At 39.9% G+C, this 16,603-nt stretch overlaps 9 protein-coding genes and 1 non-coding gene across 10 annotated transcripts; 5 read left to right on the forward strand and 5 right to left on the reverse strand.

Annotated features, from left to right (window-relative positions):
• Nucleotides 1-385: 385 nt before the first annotated feature.
• On the forward strand, nt 386-955 carry ATG12 (Atg12p; the record flags this gene model as incomplete). Its single annotated transcript, XM_452454.1, has 1 exon — nt 386-955. One exon carries the CDS (start codon nt 386-388, stop codon nt 953-955), a length of 570 nt encoding a protein of 189 aa, XP_452454.1.
• Nucleotides 956-1,257: 302 nt separating this feature from the next.
• Nucleotides 1,258-1,884, forward strand: DUO1 (Duo1p; the record flags this gene model as incomplete). Its single annotated transcript, XM_452455.1, has 1 exon — nt 1,258-1,884. One exon carries the CDS (start codon nt 1,258-1,260, stop codon nt 1,882-1,884), a length of 627 nt encoding a protein of 208 aa, XP_452455.1.
• Nucleotides 1,885-2,120: 236 nt separating this feature from the next.
• On the reverse strand, nt 2,121-5,642 carry KLLA0_C05764g (uncharacterized protein; the record flags this gene model as incomplete). The annotated part of the gene is made up of 1 exon (XM_452456.1): nt 2,121-5,642. One exon carries the CDS (start codon nt 5,640-5,642, stop codon nt 2,121-2,123), a length of 3,522 nt encoding a protein of 1,173 aa, XP_452456.1.
• Nucleotides 5,643-6,996: 1,354 nt separating this feature from the next.
• Nucleotides 6,997-7,371, reverse strand: SOH1 (mediator complex subunit SOH1; the record flags this gene model as incomplete). Its single annotated transcript, XM_452457.1, has 1 exon — nt 6,997-7,371. One exon carries the CDS (start codon nt 7,369-7,371, stop codon nt 6,997-6,999), a length of 375 nt encoding a protein of 124 aa, XP_452457.1.
• A 228-nt stretch (nt 7,372-7,599) lies between these two features.
• KLLA0_C05808r lies at nt 7,600-7,720 on the reverse strand. Its single transcript has 2 exons — nt 7,684-7,720; nt 7,600-7,636 (listed from the first exon to the last, which is right to left on the reverse strand). It is a non-coding gene; the product is annotated as a tRNA-Pro (tRNA).
• Nucleotides 7,721-8,158: 438 nt separating this feature from the next.
• On the forward strand, nt 8,159-9,607 carry RRN11 (Rrn11p; the record flags this gene model as incomplete). Its single annotated transcript, XM_452458.1, has 1 exon — nt 8,159-9,607. The coding sequence occupies one exon, from the start codon at nt 8,159-8,161 to the stop codon at nt 9,605-9,607; it is 1,449 nt and encodes a 482-aa protein (XP_452458.1).
• A 122-nt stretch (nt 9,608-9,729) lies between these two features.
• Nucleotides 9,730-11,391, reverse strand: HRD1 (E3 ubiquitin-protein ligase HRD1; the record flags this gene model as incomplete). Its single annotated transcript, XM_452459.1, has 1 exon — nt 9,730-11,391. One exon carries the CDS (start codon nt 11,389-11,391, stop codon nt 9,730-9,732), a length of 1,662 nt encoding a protein of 553 aa, XP_452459.1.
• Nucleotides 11,392-11,724: 333 nt separating this feature from the next.
• KLLA0_C05896g (OPA3 family protein) lies at nt 11,725-12,201 on the forward strand (the record flags this gene model as incomplete). Its single annotated transcript, XM_452460.1, has 1 exon — nt 11,725-12,201. The coding sequence occupies one exon, from the start codon at nt 11,725-11,727 to the stop codon at nt 12,199-12,201; it is 477 nt and encodes a 158-aa protein (XP_452460.1).
• Nucleotides 12,202-12,645: 444 nt separating this feature from the next.
• On the reverse strand, nt 12,646-13,044 carry HTZ1 (histone H2AZ; the record flags this gene model as incomplete). Its single annotated transcript, XM_452461.1, has 1 exon — nt 12,646-13,044. The coding sequence occupies one exon, from the start codon at nt 13,042-13,044 to the stop codon at nt 12,646-12,648; it is 399 nt and encodes a 132-aa protein (XP_452461.1).
• Nucleotides 13,045-14,418: 1,374 nt separating this feature from the next.
• Nucleotides 14,419-16,341, forward strand: PLB3 (lysophospholipase; the record flags this gene model as incomplete). Its single annotated transcript, XM_452462.1, has 1 exon — nt 14,419-16,341. The coding sequence occupies one exon, from the start codon at nt 14,419-14,421 to the stop codon at nt 16,339-16,341; it is 1,923 nt and encodes a 640-aa protein (XP_452462.1).
• Nucleotides 16,342-16,603: the final 262 nt, after the last annotated feature.

The following is a 16,603-nucleotide window of genomic DNA, read 5'->3' on the forward strand; positions in this document are numbered from 1 at the left end:
GGAGACCAGAGTAAAAATGCTTATACCCTTTGTAACAAGTTCTGACTCCCAAACCTTTTAATATCCAGATTCTGTACCCTGTTATATCTTCAACAGTAAAATTGTGCTTCGAAAAGAAAAAGGTATATCAACAGTAAATAGTGACGCTAGATAACAACCGAACTGATCTTCCTTGGAGCGCTTATTTTATTTACACTTCCCTCTTTTCTTCTTCATGTTTTAAATTAAACAATGTTCAACGGTCTTAAGTTCAATTTCAACTTTTCAGTTTTAAAGAATGAAGATGTAGCTTATACATTAAGAGAAAACTGTGTAAATAAAAACTGAGGCAAAACCATAACCTAGAGCTCTAATCCTAACCGAAAGCAGATATTCTAAGATTGTAATGAACAGTGGAGTACTTTTAAGCGAATCAGAAACGGATACCAGCGAGGTGAGCGGCAGACAAAGCGAGCTGATTTCTGGCGATGAATCAATTAAGGGTAAACTAGAGGAATTTAGTGCTAAGCTTAACGAGCTTCGGTTAGCGGACGGAAACTCGGATGGAGGTGACGAAGAGGAGAGTCTCAGCCCCGACACCAAGTCTCAAAGAGAGGAATCTTCGGAGAATAGTGAAAATGTATCAAGAAGCACCTCCAGACCACCTCTAACCAGTTCCATCGTTTCTTCTGTTGAAAGGGAACAGCTCAAATCACAAGTGAAGGTAAAGATACGATTACAACCAATCGGGGCTATCCCTCAAATACAACCTAGAGTATGCCAAATCTCAGCGCACCAACAATTTTTAGCACTTACTAGGTTTCTGTGCAAGAGATTAAAACGAAAGCATATTCATTGCTACATCAACAACGCATTCGCGCCATCATTAGATCAAAACATTGGCGATCTATGGACCCAATTCAAAGTCAACGACGAACTTATTGTCAGCTACTGCGAAACGGTAGCATTCGGGTAGACACTGACCGGTTCTTATCACATATTTATATGAATAATTGCCAAGCCAGTATTGATCACGTGATATACTTTTTCTCTCTCAGTTTGAGACACAAACAAACAAACAAACAAAACAAGGCAGCGCAGGTCATCAAGGGAAACCAAAACAAAGACAGGTGAAGATCGTTACCAACTGACGTTTTGAACTGGTGACGGACTTGTTTGTTTGAAGAGAGATCTGAGGTACTTTTATAGATCAACAGATACCTGGAGAAGTTGCTATTATAGAGTAGGGTTGCTTGAAAGAAAGGAATACAAATAAGGATGGTGGAACATAAACTTGATGCAAGCACGATATCGAAGATGATCCCTCAGATCTTTGATCAGATGCGACGTCAGACTGGCTCCAAGAATTTTGCAAGCACACCAGCTTCAATATCGACACAATCACTTCTTAAAGAACAGGAGCAACTGGATAAGATCATTCCCGTGATACAAAATTTGAACGAAAGGATAAAAGATTGCAAGGAAGGAGATATGGAACGGATTAAAGAGACATGCCATGCTATGAATACCATTCTAGATAAATTCATCAGTATACAATCGCAGGCGTCGTACGTGAATTCAATGATGAACAATGAAGAATATCTGGACTATGTAGCGAGCGGGAAATCGGAAGAGGAATATATTTCAGCGAAACAGAGGGAAGTAGAAGAATTGGAAAAGAGAGTGAAGCAGTATACTACAATGCATGCACCATCCGTGAAACCACCGGCAAGTAAGATCCCTGTAGGGAATGACACTAGAAAAGTAACTAAACCCGGTCAGCGAAACGGTAGGTCTGGGTTGTATTCAATTAGCACAAGAAACAATAGTAACAATAGTGGTGCCAATGGAAGACGACCTCCAGGAAATGGAAATAATGTCGGAAGACGAAGAGTGTATAGGTAATGAGCCAAATCTGGGCAATCTATGTGGTACACGATAAAAATTAAAAACTATTTTGGATGAATGGTTTATGATCGCGGTGGTAAATAGTAAAGAACATAGAGCAAGTATATTTAGTCTATCTGCTGTGTATATGTAACGATGATGTATTATTGTTAACTATAGTTTATAGTGCGTTTATTCGTAGTAAATAAAGTATAAAGTAATATACATTGTGACAGCCTGTGTCATTAAAAAGTCTATTCCTTAGCTGGAGCTTCTTCCAAAACAACAAGCAAGTCGGAAGCGTCAACATTCTCACCATCCTTGACAAGAACCTCCTTGACTTGGCCGTCTGCTGGGGATGAGATAACCATTTCCATCTTCATGGCACTCAAGACAGCGACTGGTTGACCTTTAGCAATCAATGAACCCTTGTGGACCTTGACTTCAACGACAACACCAGCCATTGGGGAACCGATTTGGAATGGATCATGGGCGTCAGCCTTTGGCTTGGAGACAGATTCAACCTTTTGGGATCTGTCAGCAACAGAGACCTTTCTCAATTCACCGTTCAATTCGAAGTAAACTTCTCTGATACCGGTTTCCTTGTTCAAATCACCAATAGCTTGTGGCTTAATGATCAAAGTCTTACCTTGTTCGATGGTAACGACAATTTCTTCACCAATAACTGGAGGGGATAAGAAGTTCTTGGTAGGCAACACTGATAGATCACCATACTTTTCCTTGATTTTGCGGAAGTCTTCGTAGACCTTTGGATACATGTTGTAGGAGGCAACATCACATTCATCGATGTCACTGAATCTGGTTGATAAGTCTTCCTTAATCTTTTCCAATTCGAATGGAGCCAATTCCAAACCTGGTCTTTGAGTCAACTTTCTTCTCTTGTTCCTCAAAACATCAGTTCTCAATGGTTCTGGGAAACCACCGTATGGTTGACCGATTAAACCTTCGAAGAAGTCCATAACGGAGTCTGGGAAGTCAAGAGAAGAAGCCAATCTTCTGACGTCATCAGAGGTCAACTTGTTTGAAACCATAAATTGGGCCAAATCACCAACAACTTTGGAGGTTGGAGTAACCTTAACCAAATCTCCTAACAACAGGTTAGCCTCGCGATAAGCTCTCTTAGTTTCTGCCCATTTTTCACCTAGACCCAATTGTTGGGCTTGGAATAACAAGTTGGTCAATTGGCCACCTGGAATTTCGTGGACGTAAACTTCTGGATCAGGACCCTTCAAATCAGCTTCGAAACAAGAGTATAGCAATCTCATCTCAGCCCAGTAGGCATCTAATTCACGAACGTAACCAACGTTGACGTTGTTGTCGATTTCGCCGTCCAAAGCAGCTAGCAAAGCGTTAATAGATGGTTGAGAAGTCAAACCAGACATGGAGTTGGTAGCGACGTCAACAACATCTGCACCGGAGAGAGCGCAAGCAGCCATAGAGGCAACACCAGTACCAGCTGAATCGTGAGTGTGAACGTGGATTGGCAATTCAGGGTACTTAGCTCTGATCGAACCAATCAATAACCTGGCAGCAGAAGGCTTCAAAGTACCAGCCATATCCTTGATACCTAAAATGTGAGTACCACTGTTGACAATCTTTTCGGTAATGTCTAAGTAATAATCCAAGTTGTACTTTTTGCCTGGGGCCAACATGTCACCAGAGTAACAGATGGTAGCTTCAACAACACCACCAGCCTTCTTGACAGCGTCGACACCAACTTTCAATTGTTCTAAATCGTTTAGAGCATCGAAAACTCTGAAAATATCAACACCATTGTCCTTAGCTTGCTTGACGAAGTGGTCAATAGCGTTATCTGGTAGAGAAGAGTAAGCAACACCGTTAGCACCACGTAACAACATTTGGAATGGAATGTTTGGAACCAACTTTCTTAGAGTTCTCAGGCGTTCCCATGGATCTTCGTGCAAGAATCTCATAGAGACATCGAAGGTGGCACCACCCCAACATTCTAAGGCAAATGCTCCACTCATAGCATGAGCAGTAGTTGGTGCGATGGCAGCCAAATCGTAGGTACGAACTCTGGTAGCCAATAAAGATTGATGCGCATCTCTCCAGGTGGTATCCATCAACAAAGTACCGTTGAATTTTCTAACTTGCTTGGCAAATTCTTCTGGACCGTAATCTAATAGAACATCTCTCCATCCAGCAGGTGGCTTAGCAGAAACGTCCACAAGGGAACCATCTTCATTGTGCAAATGTGGGATGGTTGGATGAGTGGTCAATTTTGGTAAGCCAATTTGACCCTTAATTGAAGAACCGTTAACGGCCAAGTCAGCTAAGTAGTGCAATAGTTTTTGAGCTCTGTTTTGGGAGGAGACCATTTCGAACAATTGTGGGGTATCATCGATGAAAGTGGTCCAGTATTCACCAGACTTGAAGACTGGATGAGTTAATAGAGTCAACAAGAATGGAATGTTAGTCTTAACTCCTCTAATTCTAAATTCAATCAAGGCACGTAACATCTTACGACGAACGATTTCGTAAGTAGAACCTGAACAAGAACACTTAACCAACATAGAGTCGTAATGAGGGGAGATAACAGACCCGGCGAAGGCGTTACCACCATCTAATCTGACACCGTTACCACCAGCAGAACGGTAAACGTCGATACGACCTGTATCAGGTTGGAAGTTTTTGGAAGGATCTTCAGTGGTGATACGACACTGGATGGCGAAACCACGAGTTGTAATCTTATCTTGCATCAAACCCAATTGTTCCAAAGTGGCACCTGCAGCGATTTGGATTTGAGCAGCGACGATATCGATACCGGTGATTTCTTCGGTAATTGTATGTTCGACTTGAATTCTTGGGTTAATTTCGATAAAGTAATGTCTGTTTTGGTTATCGACTAAGAATTCAGCGGTACCAGCGTTTCTGTAACCAGCTTCCTTAGCTAATTTGACCGCATCAGTTAAGATAGCGTCACGCACTTCTTCAGGTAGAGTTTTGGCTGGGGCAACTTCGACAACCTTTTGATGTCTTCTTTGAACGGAACAATCTCTTTCGAACAGATGAACAACGTTACCGTAGTTATCAGCCAACAATTGAACTTCGATATGCTTTGGCTTGTCCAAGAATCTTTCAATGAAACAAGTACCGTTACCAAAAGCAGTGATAGCTTCAGATTTGGCACGTTGGAAAGCGTCACTGATATCATCACCTTCACGGACAACTCTCATACCACGACCACCACCACCAAAGGCGGCCTTAATGATGACTGGGAATCCGTATTTATCAACGAAGGCCTGTGCTTCTTCGACAGTCTCAATTGGACCTGGAGTACCTGGAACCACTGGAACGTTAGCCTTTTCAGCCAAGTTTCTGGCTGAAACTTTGTCACCAACGGAATCGATAACAGCAGCTGGAGGACCAACCCAAGTGATACCAGAAGCTGCAACTTTTTCAGCGAATTCAGAGTTTTCTGATAGGAACCCGTAACCAGGATGGATAAAGTTCACACCATGGGACTTGGCAATGTTGATAATTTCATCAATCGCCAAGTAAGCACCAACTGGAGTATATTTACCTTGTTCACCGATAACGTAAGCTTCATCGGCCTTTAACCTGTGCATGGACAATCTATCCTCGTGCGAGTAAATCGCCACAGTCTTCATAGAAAGTTCATGAGCTGTTCTGAAGATTCTGATCGGAATTTCACCACGGTTAGCAACAAGCAACTTGTTCTTTTCACCCATAAGGTTGGAATTGTCACGCAATCCAGCTAGTTGAGATGACATGGCTTGTTAAGCAAAATTATGTGTCTGTGTTGGATGATCTATATTATATTTTGAGAATAGCTTTATTAGCCGCCGTGAGTTAGATTCTTTCTTTCCGCACTGCTATTGCAAAGTAATATCCTGAAATAAAACTGTGTTAAAATGAACGGAAGAATTTAAAGGGTACAATCCAAACAAATCTGGGCGTCTATTCTTGGTTTCTCTAACACAATAACAACAATTCAAAAAAAATCACTTAAGCTATATTGTCAAAAGGATCTTTCGGTCGAAGAACCTTACAATTGGACAAACCACACTGAGCTGAATCCTTTTTATATTTTGTTCACTATGTAATCTGAAGATGTTTTCAAAAACTTGCTTCCTGTTTCCTCACGGCTGATATTACTATGTAAAATGATGATGTCGAGAAAAAACTTCACTATGGATGACCGGGCAATCTGAATTGACCAATCAGATTCGAGAACAGCCAACCTAATGATCATCCCGGGATGACTCAAGAGAGAAAAAAATTTTGTCCTTTGCAATTACCATCGGGGGATGTTACCCGACCCCCATGATGTCAGCATGAACACTTACACAATCACAGAAAGGAAAAACATTCGAGTGGCACGCAAAATTCTAGGCAAAAGTGCCAGGCAAGCTAGAGGCAAGGTCAAGGAATGCTCCCATTCAAGTTTGGATGAATTGGCCGTTCGGCTTCAAGCTACAGTCAAGTTCGAACCGGAACCTGTAATCAATTGAAGGCTGCTCCTCTCTTTGTATATGTGGTTTCAGTTCCAAAAGCATGAAGCGTGGGGGGTTTTATTTTCTCAGGATAAGTGGAAGTGCTACAGCCACGCAAGACTTCATGAGCACTGGTTTGAAATCCTCCGGGGCGGCAATTAAAGTGCGCTGTTATGTTAGATGAACGGTTAGAACTGGTTAATCTGCCACCATTCCATCCTATTGAAGTATGCAAAGCGGTACGTAAAGAGTGCGGGTAATTAAGCTATGAAGATGGCTTCGAATGTCAGTGTAAGGAAGCGATTCGAATTGTCGGGTATAGTGTCGATATACAATGCTATGGTACGTCATTTAGCTATGGTACAGCATCAGTGATGTTTAATTGAAGAACACAGAGTGAGAGAATAGGATTGTCCCTGAATTGAAATTACATCATCTGATTGAGTTGTGTTGAAAATCGACAAACTTGAAAACACCAATACCAATAGTTGTCAGGGTTCTTGATACAGGTCTGAACTTTCCTATTTGTGAGCCGATCAGAGATTATTCCAATGTGATACAGTTTTCCATAGATATTGAGACAATCGCATTGTACAGGTGGAAACTTAAGGGTAAATGCGATCCAGTCATATTACTCTCTCCACCTCTCCACCATCTCATTCATCCATTGGGTACCCTGAGTTTGAAGAATACGAGGTACGTGTTCACATCCTTCAAGCACACCGTTCTCGTTCACTGTAGATCCTTCAAATAGGGTATTCAAAAGTTTCAAAACGAATAGAGAATTTGGATACACAATGCATTGGGCATATTCCGGCTCATGCCAGTACTCAAGGTATTTCAAGTATCTTTTAAACTTTGGGTCTTGCCAAAGCTGCAATTGTGTCAGTAGATATGTGACGTATGGTATGTTTGCCAAAGATTGAACAAATTCTAATTCAATCTCAAACCTTGTCGGTAGCTCTCCCTCTTCGATCGTGAGTTCGGTACTCGCTTGTTGTGACATTAGTGTGATAAATTTTGAGAATTGGTATTTTCTGTTGTTTATGGCACTCGCGATGAGCTTGGGCTTCAGATCTGATCGGTCTGCGCATTTGGGTTTGATATTGATGTTCAGGCTCAATTCTTCTTCTTATTCATCGTAAATATGAATTAAAGTGGAAAAAGAAGGTTGAATTATGAATGTAGTACGATTACCCGGATATACCGGGAAATAAATTGGGAAAAATTAATTGGGGCGAGCTGGGAATTGAACCCAGGGCCTCTCGCATGCTTGCAGTAGTTAAACTTCGTTTATCGAAGCTTCGCCAGGCTGTTAACCCAAAGCGAGAATCATACCACTAGACCACACGCCCTAATATATTTGTTTTGATTAGTTCAAAGCTCATTATGTCACCCTCCAGTAGAGGAACGCTATTTCGTTACGTTGAAAACAAACAGGGTTTCAACTTCCTTCAATAAAGAAATGACTTGAAGTGAGTTTTAGGATCAATATCCATGAATATTGATAAGGTTGGTTGTTGGCCACCAAAATGAAGGATCAGAACGACACATGTACAAGTGATCGCAGTAATTTCTGATCTGCTAGAATTTTCTTTCTTTTTTTTTATCTCAAATTAAGAAAATTCTAAATCGGAAAACAAACAGTATGCAGTTCCATCTCATCGCCTAAGCTAAGTGACGCTTATCGCTCGCCTGAGTACTGAAAACGACCAATATTAGTTAATAAACCCACTAACTGAATGACTTGCATGCGTTTTATGGTAGTGTAACATTGTTTCACAGTATAAACCATGTTTCAGCTCCCGGTGATAGACCGAAGTTCAAGAAATAGGAAACGTAGGAAAATACGATATCAATACATCAATTCGTTAAAAAGGAAATATGATCAGCTTAACTATAATCAGTCTGAAGCCTCTGTATCTTCAGAAGCTGATAATGTGACTAATGGCATCCTTACGCCTGAAAATAGTGAGAGCAGTGAAGCAGAAGCTGCTGATCTGGAAAAAAAACACCGAAGAAAACGTAGGCTGCAAAGTGTGTTAGGAAACGCATTGGATTCTTCTGATGAAGAATTGGACGGGGATGAAGATGGAACTGATGAAAATGATCCTGAAACACAATTCTATGAGAGTCACATCAAACCTCAACATACTTTCGAAGTATGGAATGTAAATACAGCGCTTAGAACCCCGATTCAAAGAAAAAAGATTACTTACAATGCAGTTAAGAAACTTGAAAAGGCTGCTACTAAATCAGTTACAAAGAAATTGAATTATCAAACCAAAAAACTTAACATGTACTTTCAAGCTCTTAAATTTGGCTTTGACGTATATCCGAAGCCGCAACTTTCAAAACAAAAAACAATGCATTTAGCTCATTTGAATCAACTGTTATATACAAACGTCTTAAATCAGAATTGGGAAATTGCTTATCGGTGTTTTTCGATTCTTATCAGATTAGAGGATGTTGATGTACGAAGTTTATGGTCGATTGGCTCGGAAATACTAAACTCTCTCGGTGATACGCAAAGTAACGAAGCTTACTTGGAATGGTTAGCTCATGTTTTTCCCTCTAGAGTACAATTCAACCAAGGAACAAATTATAGCCTAGACCCTGTCTTCAGATGTGGATCCAGGACCCACACTCCTACCTTCGTTCTAACTTGGCTATGGACCAGACTGTTCATTGCAACATCAGGCTCATCTGCTGTCGACAAAGAGAAGTTTCTTCAATCCCTAATAGATAGGCTAGATGAGATGGTTTTGAGCCCACCATATATGGATGATTCAGAAATATGGTATATCTTTGGTCTCACACATCTAGTGATGGCATCTGAGCTATCATCCAAATTTAGACAAAGTAAGGATATATTACTTGGATCTCGTGCAGATATCGCAAGAAATCAAGTCATTCAGCATATCAATAATGCCAAAAATTGCCTCCAAATGTGTAAGGCAAACAGCAATTATGAATTTCCTGAAAATGTAATCGAACACCAGTTGGTACAATTAGAAAGAAGTTTATATACTGACGAACTTTCTGTCAATTGCACAGATGAATCTGCCAAATCTAGCGACGAAGATGGCATTGAACACTCATACCCAAACGAAGACAGTAATTTACCGGACGTTGGTCCCTTGGATACTCAGCAATATGAAATTGAAAATCTAATACCAGAAGTGGAGTCAGCGGAATTCACTGTTCCTGCTCCTATCAGATTTGGTTATGAAAGTGACTAATATTCAATAATTAGAATGAAAAATTAATCGCATGCATTCTCATAGATATATGTAATCATAAAAAATCCTATATGAGAGCAATATCTACTCTACTACCTTGCTGGCTTTTTTTTAGAAGTCCTTTATTCTCGTTTAACCTTTTTAGACAGTTCCTCTAATTTACTCTCTAAATCTGCAATTTTTCGTTTCAATTGAGACGCATCCTGATCAATAAGTAGATCCTGGGGTAGCACGACAGAACCCTTGGTTGTATCAATATTGTTTCGCAGTATTAGTGAACCTTCGATTTCTTTGCCGGATTCAGTCAAGATTTTGAATTTGTGTTTATGTTCATCTTCCCTTTGGATGGGTATTATTAATGATGTGTTGCGAGTGGGTAGGAATGCAAGGTTTTGCGCAGTGGAATTGTCCGGAGATAATGTTATATTTTGATTCGTCGTTTCCAGTGTGTTGATATTCGTCTGTGAATTTGTTTCGACAGCTATACCTGGGCTAATTTCTTGGGCTGTTGTGTTTGGATCCGTCGATTGTGAGTGGTCTTGATATGGCATGACATTTCCATTTTCATCGAAAATAGGGAGTCTGCAGATTGGACAAGTGGGAGATCTTGCTATCCAATTTTTAAGACAAGATAAATGCAATGCGTGCGTGCAAGGTAGAATCTTGACTTTTTTACCGTCGCTTTTTCTTTGATGGCTTGGTAGAAAGTCTTCCATACAAACAATACAAATGTCAATCTCCCCTGATTCAATTTGTATATCCGTCGCATCCATCAGAGATGCATCCAAACTTTTGCTACTTTTCCAATTTTTCCACAATCCTCTAGCAGATTTAAATGTAGTGATCGCTTCCCACAGAACCGTCACCATCATTACTCTGCCGGTGGAGAAAGAGGAAGCGAATTTAATTATAACTTTAACAGTACTAATGAAAACATCAATTAATTTCTCATAAATGAATTTCCCTTCCAATCCTGCATTTTCCTCATCCTCATCCTCATCTTCTTCAATGGCAACGGCATTTGGCCTTTCTTCGTGATTGATAACAGGCTCATCGACGTGATGATCCGCATTGCGACGAATTCTTGCTCTGTTTTGAATAGTAGAAAGCTCAAACAAATTGAGCCCAGTACGTAAGATAACCTGCAGTAAATCTGTCCCAAGTATAGCATATTGGCTTATAATGAACAGGGTATATGTAACGTCAATGTTAGATTTGTACAAGATCTTATTAACGTAATATGCCACTATGATACCATCTACGGCTGTTAGGACTAATAAATTGAACATGAACCTCGAAAGTAATATATCTTTCAAAGTAAGGCGCATGTCATTTGCCTGGAAAGTGACTTCCATTCTGTCCTTGAGGATCCAGTGTAACGTTCTACAGCAAACAAAAAGCACACAGTGTATCTGCATAACTGAGATGAGCCCATTCATCGACGAGCACGATAATAACAAAGTTATTACGGTATACGATATCCGTTCGAGAATATGTTCATATTCAATCAACCGTAACTGTCCAAATAGCATGTGAATGACACCCTTTAGTATTAAGACGCTGTTTAATAGAAAGAGATTCCCCCATATCATGGCATGGATACCCTCGGTAATCTTCGTCATTGCATGCAAATAAGAGAAAGATGTTGTTACACAATAATGTAAAGACCATGCGGCTGCCGTATATGACATAAGGGAGTAGGCAATAAACTTTTGGGTCAGAAACACATTTTGCGGTTGACCAGGAGCACCAGCTTCAGGATTCCGATTGAATAAACCAAACATGACGTCGACGTTGTAGCAAGCTTGAGAAGAATCAAAAGGTCAGTCTCCGAAAAGTGATAGGACATAAACTGTCTCAGCTCCTTGTTTCGATTCCCAGTTTTGTCTGCAAGATGTTTCTCTTTGGATCATTTCACAGTTTTAAACCTTTTTTTAGTCTGTATAAACGTTTCGATATCTTTCAAGTTGCGTATAAGAAAAATAGAGTTTGATAAAATACATACATGGGAGTGTAGAAGAGTTATATCAAGGGAAAGCTGAAGTTCTGCTATGTCTAAGGTTGCGTAGTTGATGCTATATAGGTATACGTGCTAAGGCGGCGAGTTAAGAGAATAAATGAGTGCTATAGCATTGAAACTGGGTGCGTTGCTTGTACGGCAGGTTACACGACCAATGGCAAACGTGCTGAAGCGGCAAGCAAAAGAGCATGCTGTATTCAAGGAAATTTGCATCGGTTTGGCCCAGAAAATGCACGTTGCAGATGTTGTGTTGAGAAGCAAACTGACGCCAACTAAGTTTTCCAAAACGATTCGTCCGTTGAACGATACGAAAGCTGTTGAAAATGGTGCAACGTTGCTCAGCGAAGGCTTTGTATTTGGTGTTACGGGTAGTGTTGTAGTGTGGGAGACTTTAAGACAGCGTCAAAAGGAGCTGGATAGACGTGAACAGGTCACTCAAGATATTGCTTTTTTACAATCGGAAATCGAAGAACTGAGATCAACGACTAAGACCCAAAGCGACCAAATAAAATCATGTCAAAGTCTTAAGGAAGAACTAAAATTAATTCAGTCAAAACTCTCCTCACATAAATGAAAATACAAAAAGGATATTGGACCACCGATATTCTAACGGAACAAACTTGTATATAGTCCTATTCTGGAATGAATAAGTATTTGAGTATAGACGTAAACACAAGCTCTAATATTAACAGGTCATGAGTAAAAGTAGGAATTGGATTATAGATGTTACATATACATAACTGTTTAATAAAAATATGGAAATGGAATAGATGAGGGTTAAATTGCACTTTTGATATTTTGAGATAAGATAATGCGGTGAATTAGTAGTGTACCATCACGACAAGGGAAAAGAGAGGGGGGGGAAGTGGAGATGAAAATATACAACCCTTCACCCTGGGATATGATTACAGTTAGAGTCAAAAAGTAGAAGAAATATAATAATGAAATAACAATAGAGAGCTGTTTTTAAGCGCTTAGTCTCATTAAACTTCATTCAAATTGATACAATTTTCACGCTTCATTTATGCTTCTTTTCCACTTTCAACAACAAAGCCTTGTTGATATGAGGTAGAACACCACCAGAAGCGATAGTGGCTCTGATCAAGGAGTCTAATTCATCATCACCTCTGATAGCAAGTTGTAAATGTCTTGGGGTAATTCTCTTCACCTTCAAATCTTTAGCAGCGTTACCAGCCAATTCCAAAACTTCAGCAGTCAAATACTCAAGAACAGCAGTCAAGTAAATAGCAGCCTTGGACCCAACACGGGTTCTTCCAGCAGCATTTCTCTTCAAATAACGCTTCACTCTCCCAACCGGAAACTGAAGACCAGCTCTAGCAGAATGTGATTGTGATTTCAATGAACCACTGTCTTTGGCTCCCGACTTACCCTTTCCACCGTGTACTTTTCCTGACATGTTGTTTCTCCTATAATAACTTTAATATGCTCTTTCTTGCAATGTCTGATCGTATATATCTCAAACTTGAAAGCAAACAGCAGATTCTATCTTTTCTTAGTCCCTCTGGTCCAATATTCAACTTATGTGAAGTTAAGTTAAGTTAAGTTGATATCGATTTGTTTTTGTTTGTTTTGATGTTTATTTTTTATTTTTATTTTTCTGTCTGAAAGTTTCGTGTTTCCTCTCTTACTTTCATATTGTGAGATTTGCTACAAGTAATAAGATTTGGGGTAAGGGCTAGGAAGAACCGGGAGGGACGAAGGTATTTGAAATAATGAAGATATACAGGCATCGACATGTCTGGAGTTGTCAAAGGTGAACATACGGTTTGATTGGTCTAGCTTTGAAGTGCAGTTTGCCGCTTTCTTGATTTTTTTTTTTTTGCCGCCTGCTATTCTACCGGTTGTTTTTTTTTTCCTTTTCCCTCAGACGAGACAGCATGGCAGGGTAACTATTTATGAACTCGAGATGCTTGCAACCTTGTACCCTTAAAGAGCGTAGGAGCCACTGATGGATTTAAGAAACGTTCCGGCTCATTTCGAAGAACATATGGTAGTGGTGTTACTGCAATGATGGTATTTTCACTGTGTGTCCCCTTTAATTTTAAATGAGGGCCGGAATTCGTTTTTCGAATGGAATAGTAAAAGGGCTTTAAAGTGAATGCTTGACAACTGAGCATTTTCAGTTAGACTAATGTTCCAATTTTTGTACGTGCATCCGAAAATTTGTCTGTATTGCCAGCCTCTTTTACCTCCTTTCCTCCAACTAATAGGGGCTTCATGCAGCGTCTATTATAGGGGGAAGGGCATTTACTTAACAAAATTTTTGGAAACCCTTTGATAATAATGCACTTGTACCATTTCTTAGGTGCGTCGTTACTATGGTAATACATAGATTGTATTTTCCGTGCGTTTTTTTAGACATTTTTTTGCGGGCATGCGTGATGAATTCTAACTATAACAATCCTACACACTTTGCGTGAAGAAAAGTGGAAAATATAGAAGTTTAAATGCTCAGCTAATATTTTGTCATAAATCAATAAACTATGGAACCTGGTGAATATATAACAATGCTACCGTTTCTCTCATCTACATCTTGAGTCCTAACTCGACCCAATTAAGTTGATTTCCAAGTCCATAACTTAAAGCAGTTAAACAATCAGCTTTTACGATAGAAAGTCCACACTCGGTAAAATCAAACGATTATTTTATTGAATCTTTTGGAGTGTGTCACTTCTGTACATAGTATTATCGTGAAGGGCGCAGACATCAACTCTGAGTTAGGTTATCTATAGAATTGTTCCGAGTTAAAGATTAGTTTATTCCTTTTCTGATGTGGTTTTTGAACTCAGTTAATCTGTTGTTTCTGGTATGTTCGGTTGCCCTACATCTAGATGCCGTTAACGCATGGTCTCCGACAAATGGTTACGCTCCTGGTGTGGTCGATTGTGATGAGAATATAAACTTGGTTAGAAAAGCTGATGCTGTTTCAGATGATGAAGCGGATTGGTTGAAAGTTAGACACGAATCTACTGTACCAGCTTTGAAGGACTTCTTGCAGCGTGGTTTTAAGGGTTTTACCAATGACACCTCAATCATTGATAAACTGTTAGCGACCCAAGACACTGCTCCCAAGGTTGCTATTGCCTGCTCTGGTGGTGGTTATAGAGCAATGTTGAGCGGTGCTGGTATGATTTCTGCCATGGATAATAGAACTGACGGTGCAAATGATCATGGTTTGGGTGGGTTATTACAAAGTTCAACTTATTTGGCTGGTTTGTCTGGTGGTAACTGGCTCGTTGGGACTTTGGCCTACAATAACTGGACTTCTGTTCAAGCAATTATCAACAACATGACTGACGATAATAGTATTTGGGATATTAGTAATTCTATCGTCAATCCTGGCGGTATCAACATTTTTTCCAGTATTTCTCGTTGGGATGACATCTCAGACGCAGTGGAAGAGAAAAAAAAAGCCGGCTTCAACACATCTATAACTGATGTATGGGGCCGCGCCCTATCTTACAATTTCTTCCCATCATTGGACGAAGGTGGTGTGGGTTATACGTGGAATACCTTGAGAGATGTTGATGTTTTTAAAAATGGTGAAATGCCTTTCCCTATTTCAGTAGCTGTTGGTAGATATCCCGGTACTCAGGTTGTCAATTTGAATGCAACTGTCTTTGAATTTAATCCATTTGAAATGGGCTCCTGGGATTACACCTTACATACTTTCACCGATGTTAGATATGCTGGTACCAATGTTACTAATGGTACTCCAAACGTAACAGGAAAATGTGTTGCAGGCTTCGATAATACAGGTTTTGTTATGGGTACGTCCTCCTCCTTGTTTAACCAATTTTTATTACAACTTAACACTACTGATTTGCCATCTTTCTTGTACAACTTACTTCACGGATTCTTGACTGATGCTTCTGATGATTACGATGACATCTCGATTTGGGCACCAAACCCGTTCTACGAAATCACGAACATACCTTCTAATTATTCCCAATCCATCAGTGAAGATGATACATTGTATTTAGTGGATGGTGGTGAAGATGGGCAAAATATCCCATTGACACCATTGCTGCAAACTGAGCGGGAAATCGATGTTATCTTTGCTTTGGATAACAGTGCAGACACGGATCAATCTTGGCCTGACGGATTTTCATTGACTCAGACTTACGCTCGTCAATTTGGTCTGCAAGGGAAAGGCATTGCCTTCCCTTATGTTCCAGATGTGAACACTTTCACCAATCTTGGATTAAATACAAGACCTACCTTCTTTGGGTGCGATGCAAGAAATTTGACTGATCTAGAATCAATTCCACCTTTAGTAGTTTATATGCCAAACACAAGGGAGTCCTTCAACAGTAACACATCTACGTTTAAAATGTCGTACTCCACTTCCGAAAGGTTTAAGATGATCCAAAACGGTTTCGAAGCTGTCACCATGAAAAATCTCACTAAAGATGAGAACTTTATGGGGTGTATCTCATGCGCCATATTGAGACGGAAACAAGAATCACTAAATTATACACTTCCATCTGAATGTGATGCTTGTTTCGAAAAATACTGCTGGAATGGAACTGTCGATGCCACCACCCCTATCTCAAGCACTACATCCTCCTCTGCAAGTTCCACCTCAACATCTGATTCCGGCAATAAAGAAAATAGTGCCAGAATTTTGGCCCCAAGAAGTACGCTATCTTTGTTGATTGGAGGTTTAGCTAGTGTCTTCATCTCTTTCTAGTTTACCCATGAGTATCAAACTAAAACCAAAAAAATATATATGCATTGAGTTTTCAGATGTTCATGCAGATTCGTTCTTATGAATTCGTCATTGTACCTCCTTCGTTTCCAATTTCTCTAGATGATCTCCTTTGACCAATGACCAAATCATTGACAAGACTGGAGTATATAAAAGTATCTTGATATGATTCGTTAAAAAGTAATATAATAGATACAAACGATAAATGGTACCGAATTGCGTCGATCATTAGTGTACTTATTAA

This window comes from Kluyveromyces lactis (assembly GCF_000002515.2).
Source record: "Kluyveromyces lactis strain NRRL Y-1140 chromosome C complete sequence".
Classification (NCBI taxonomy): Eukaryota; Fungi; Ascomycota; class Saccharomycetes; order Saccharomycetales; family Saccharomycetaceae; genus Kluyveromyces; species Kluyveromyces lactis.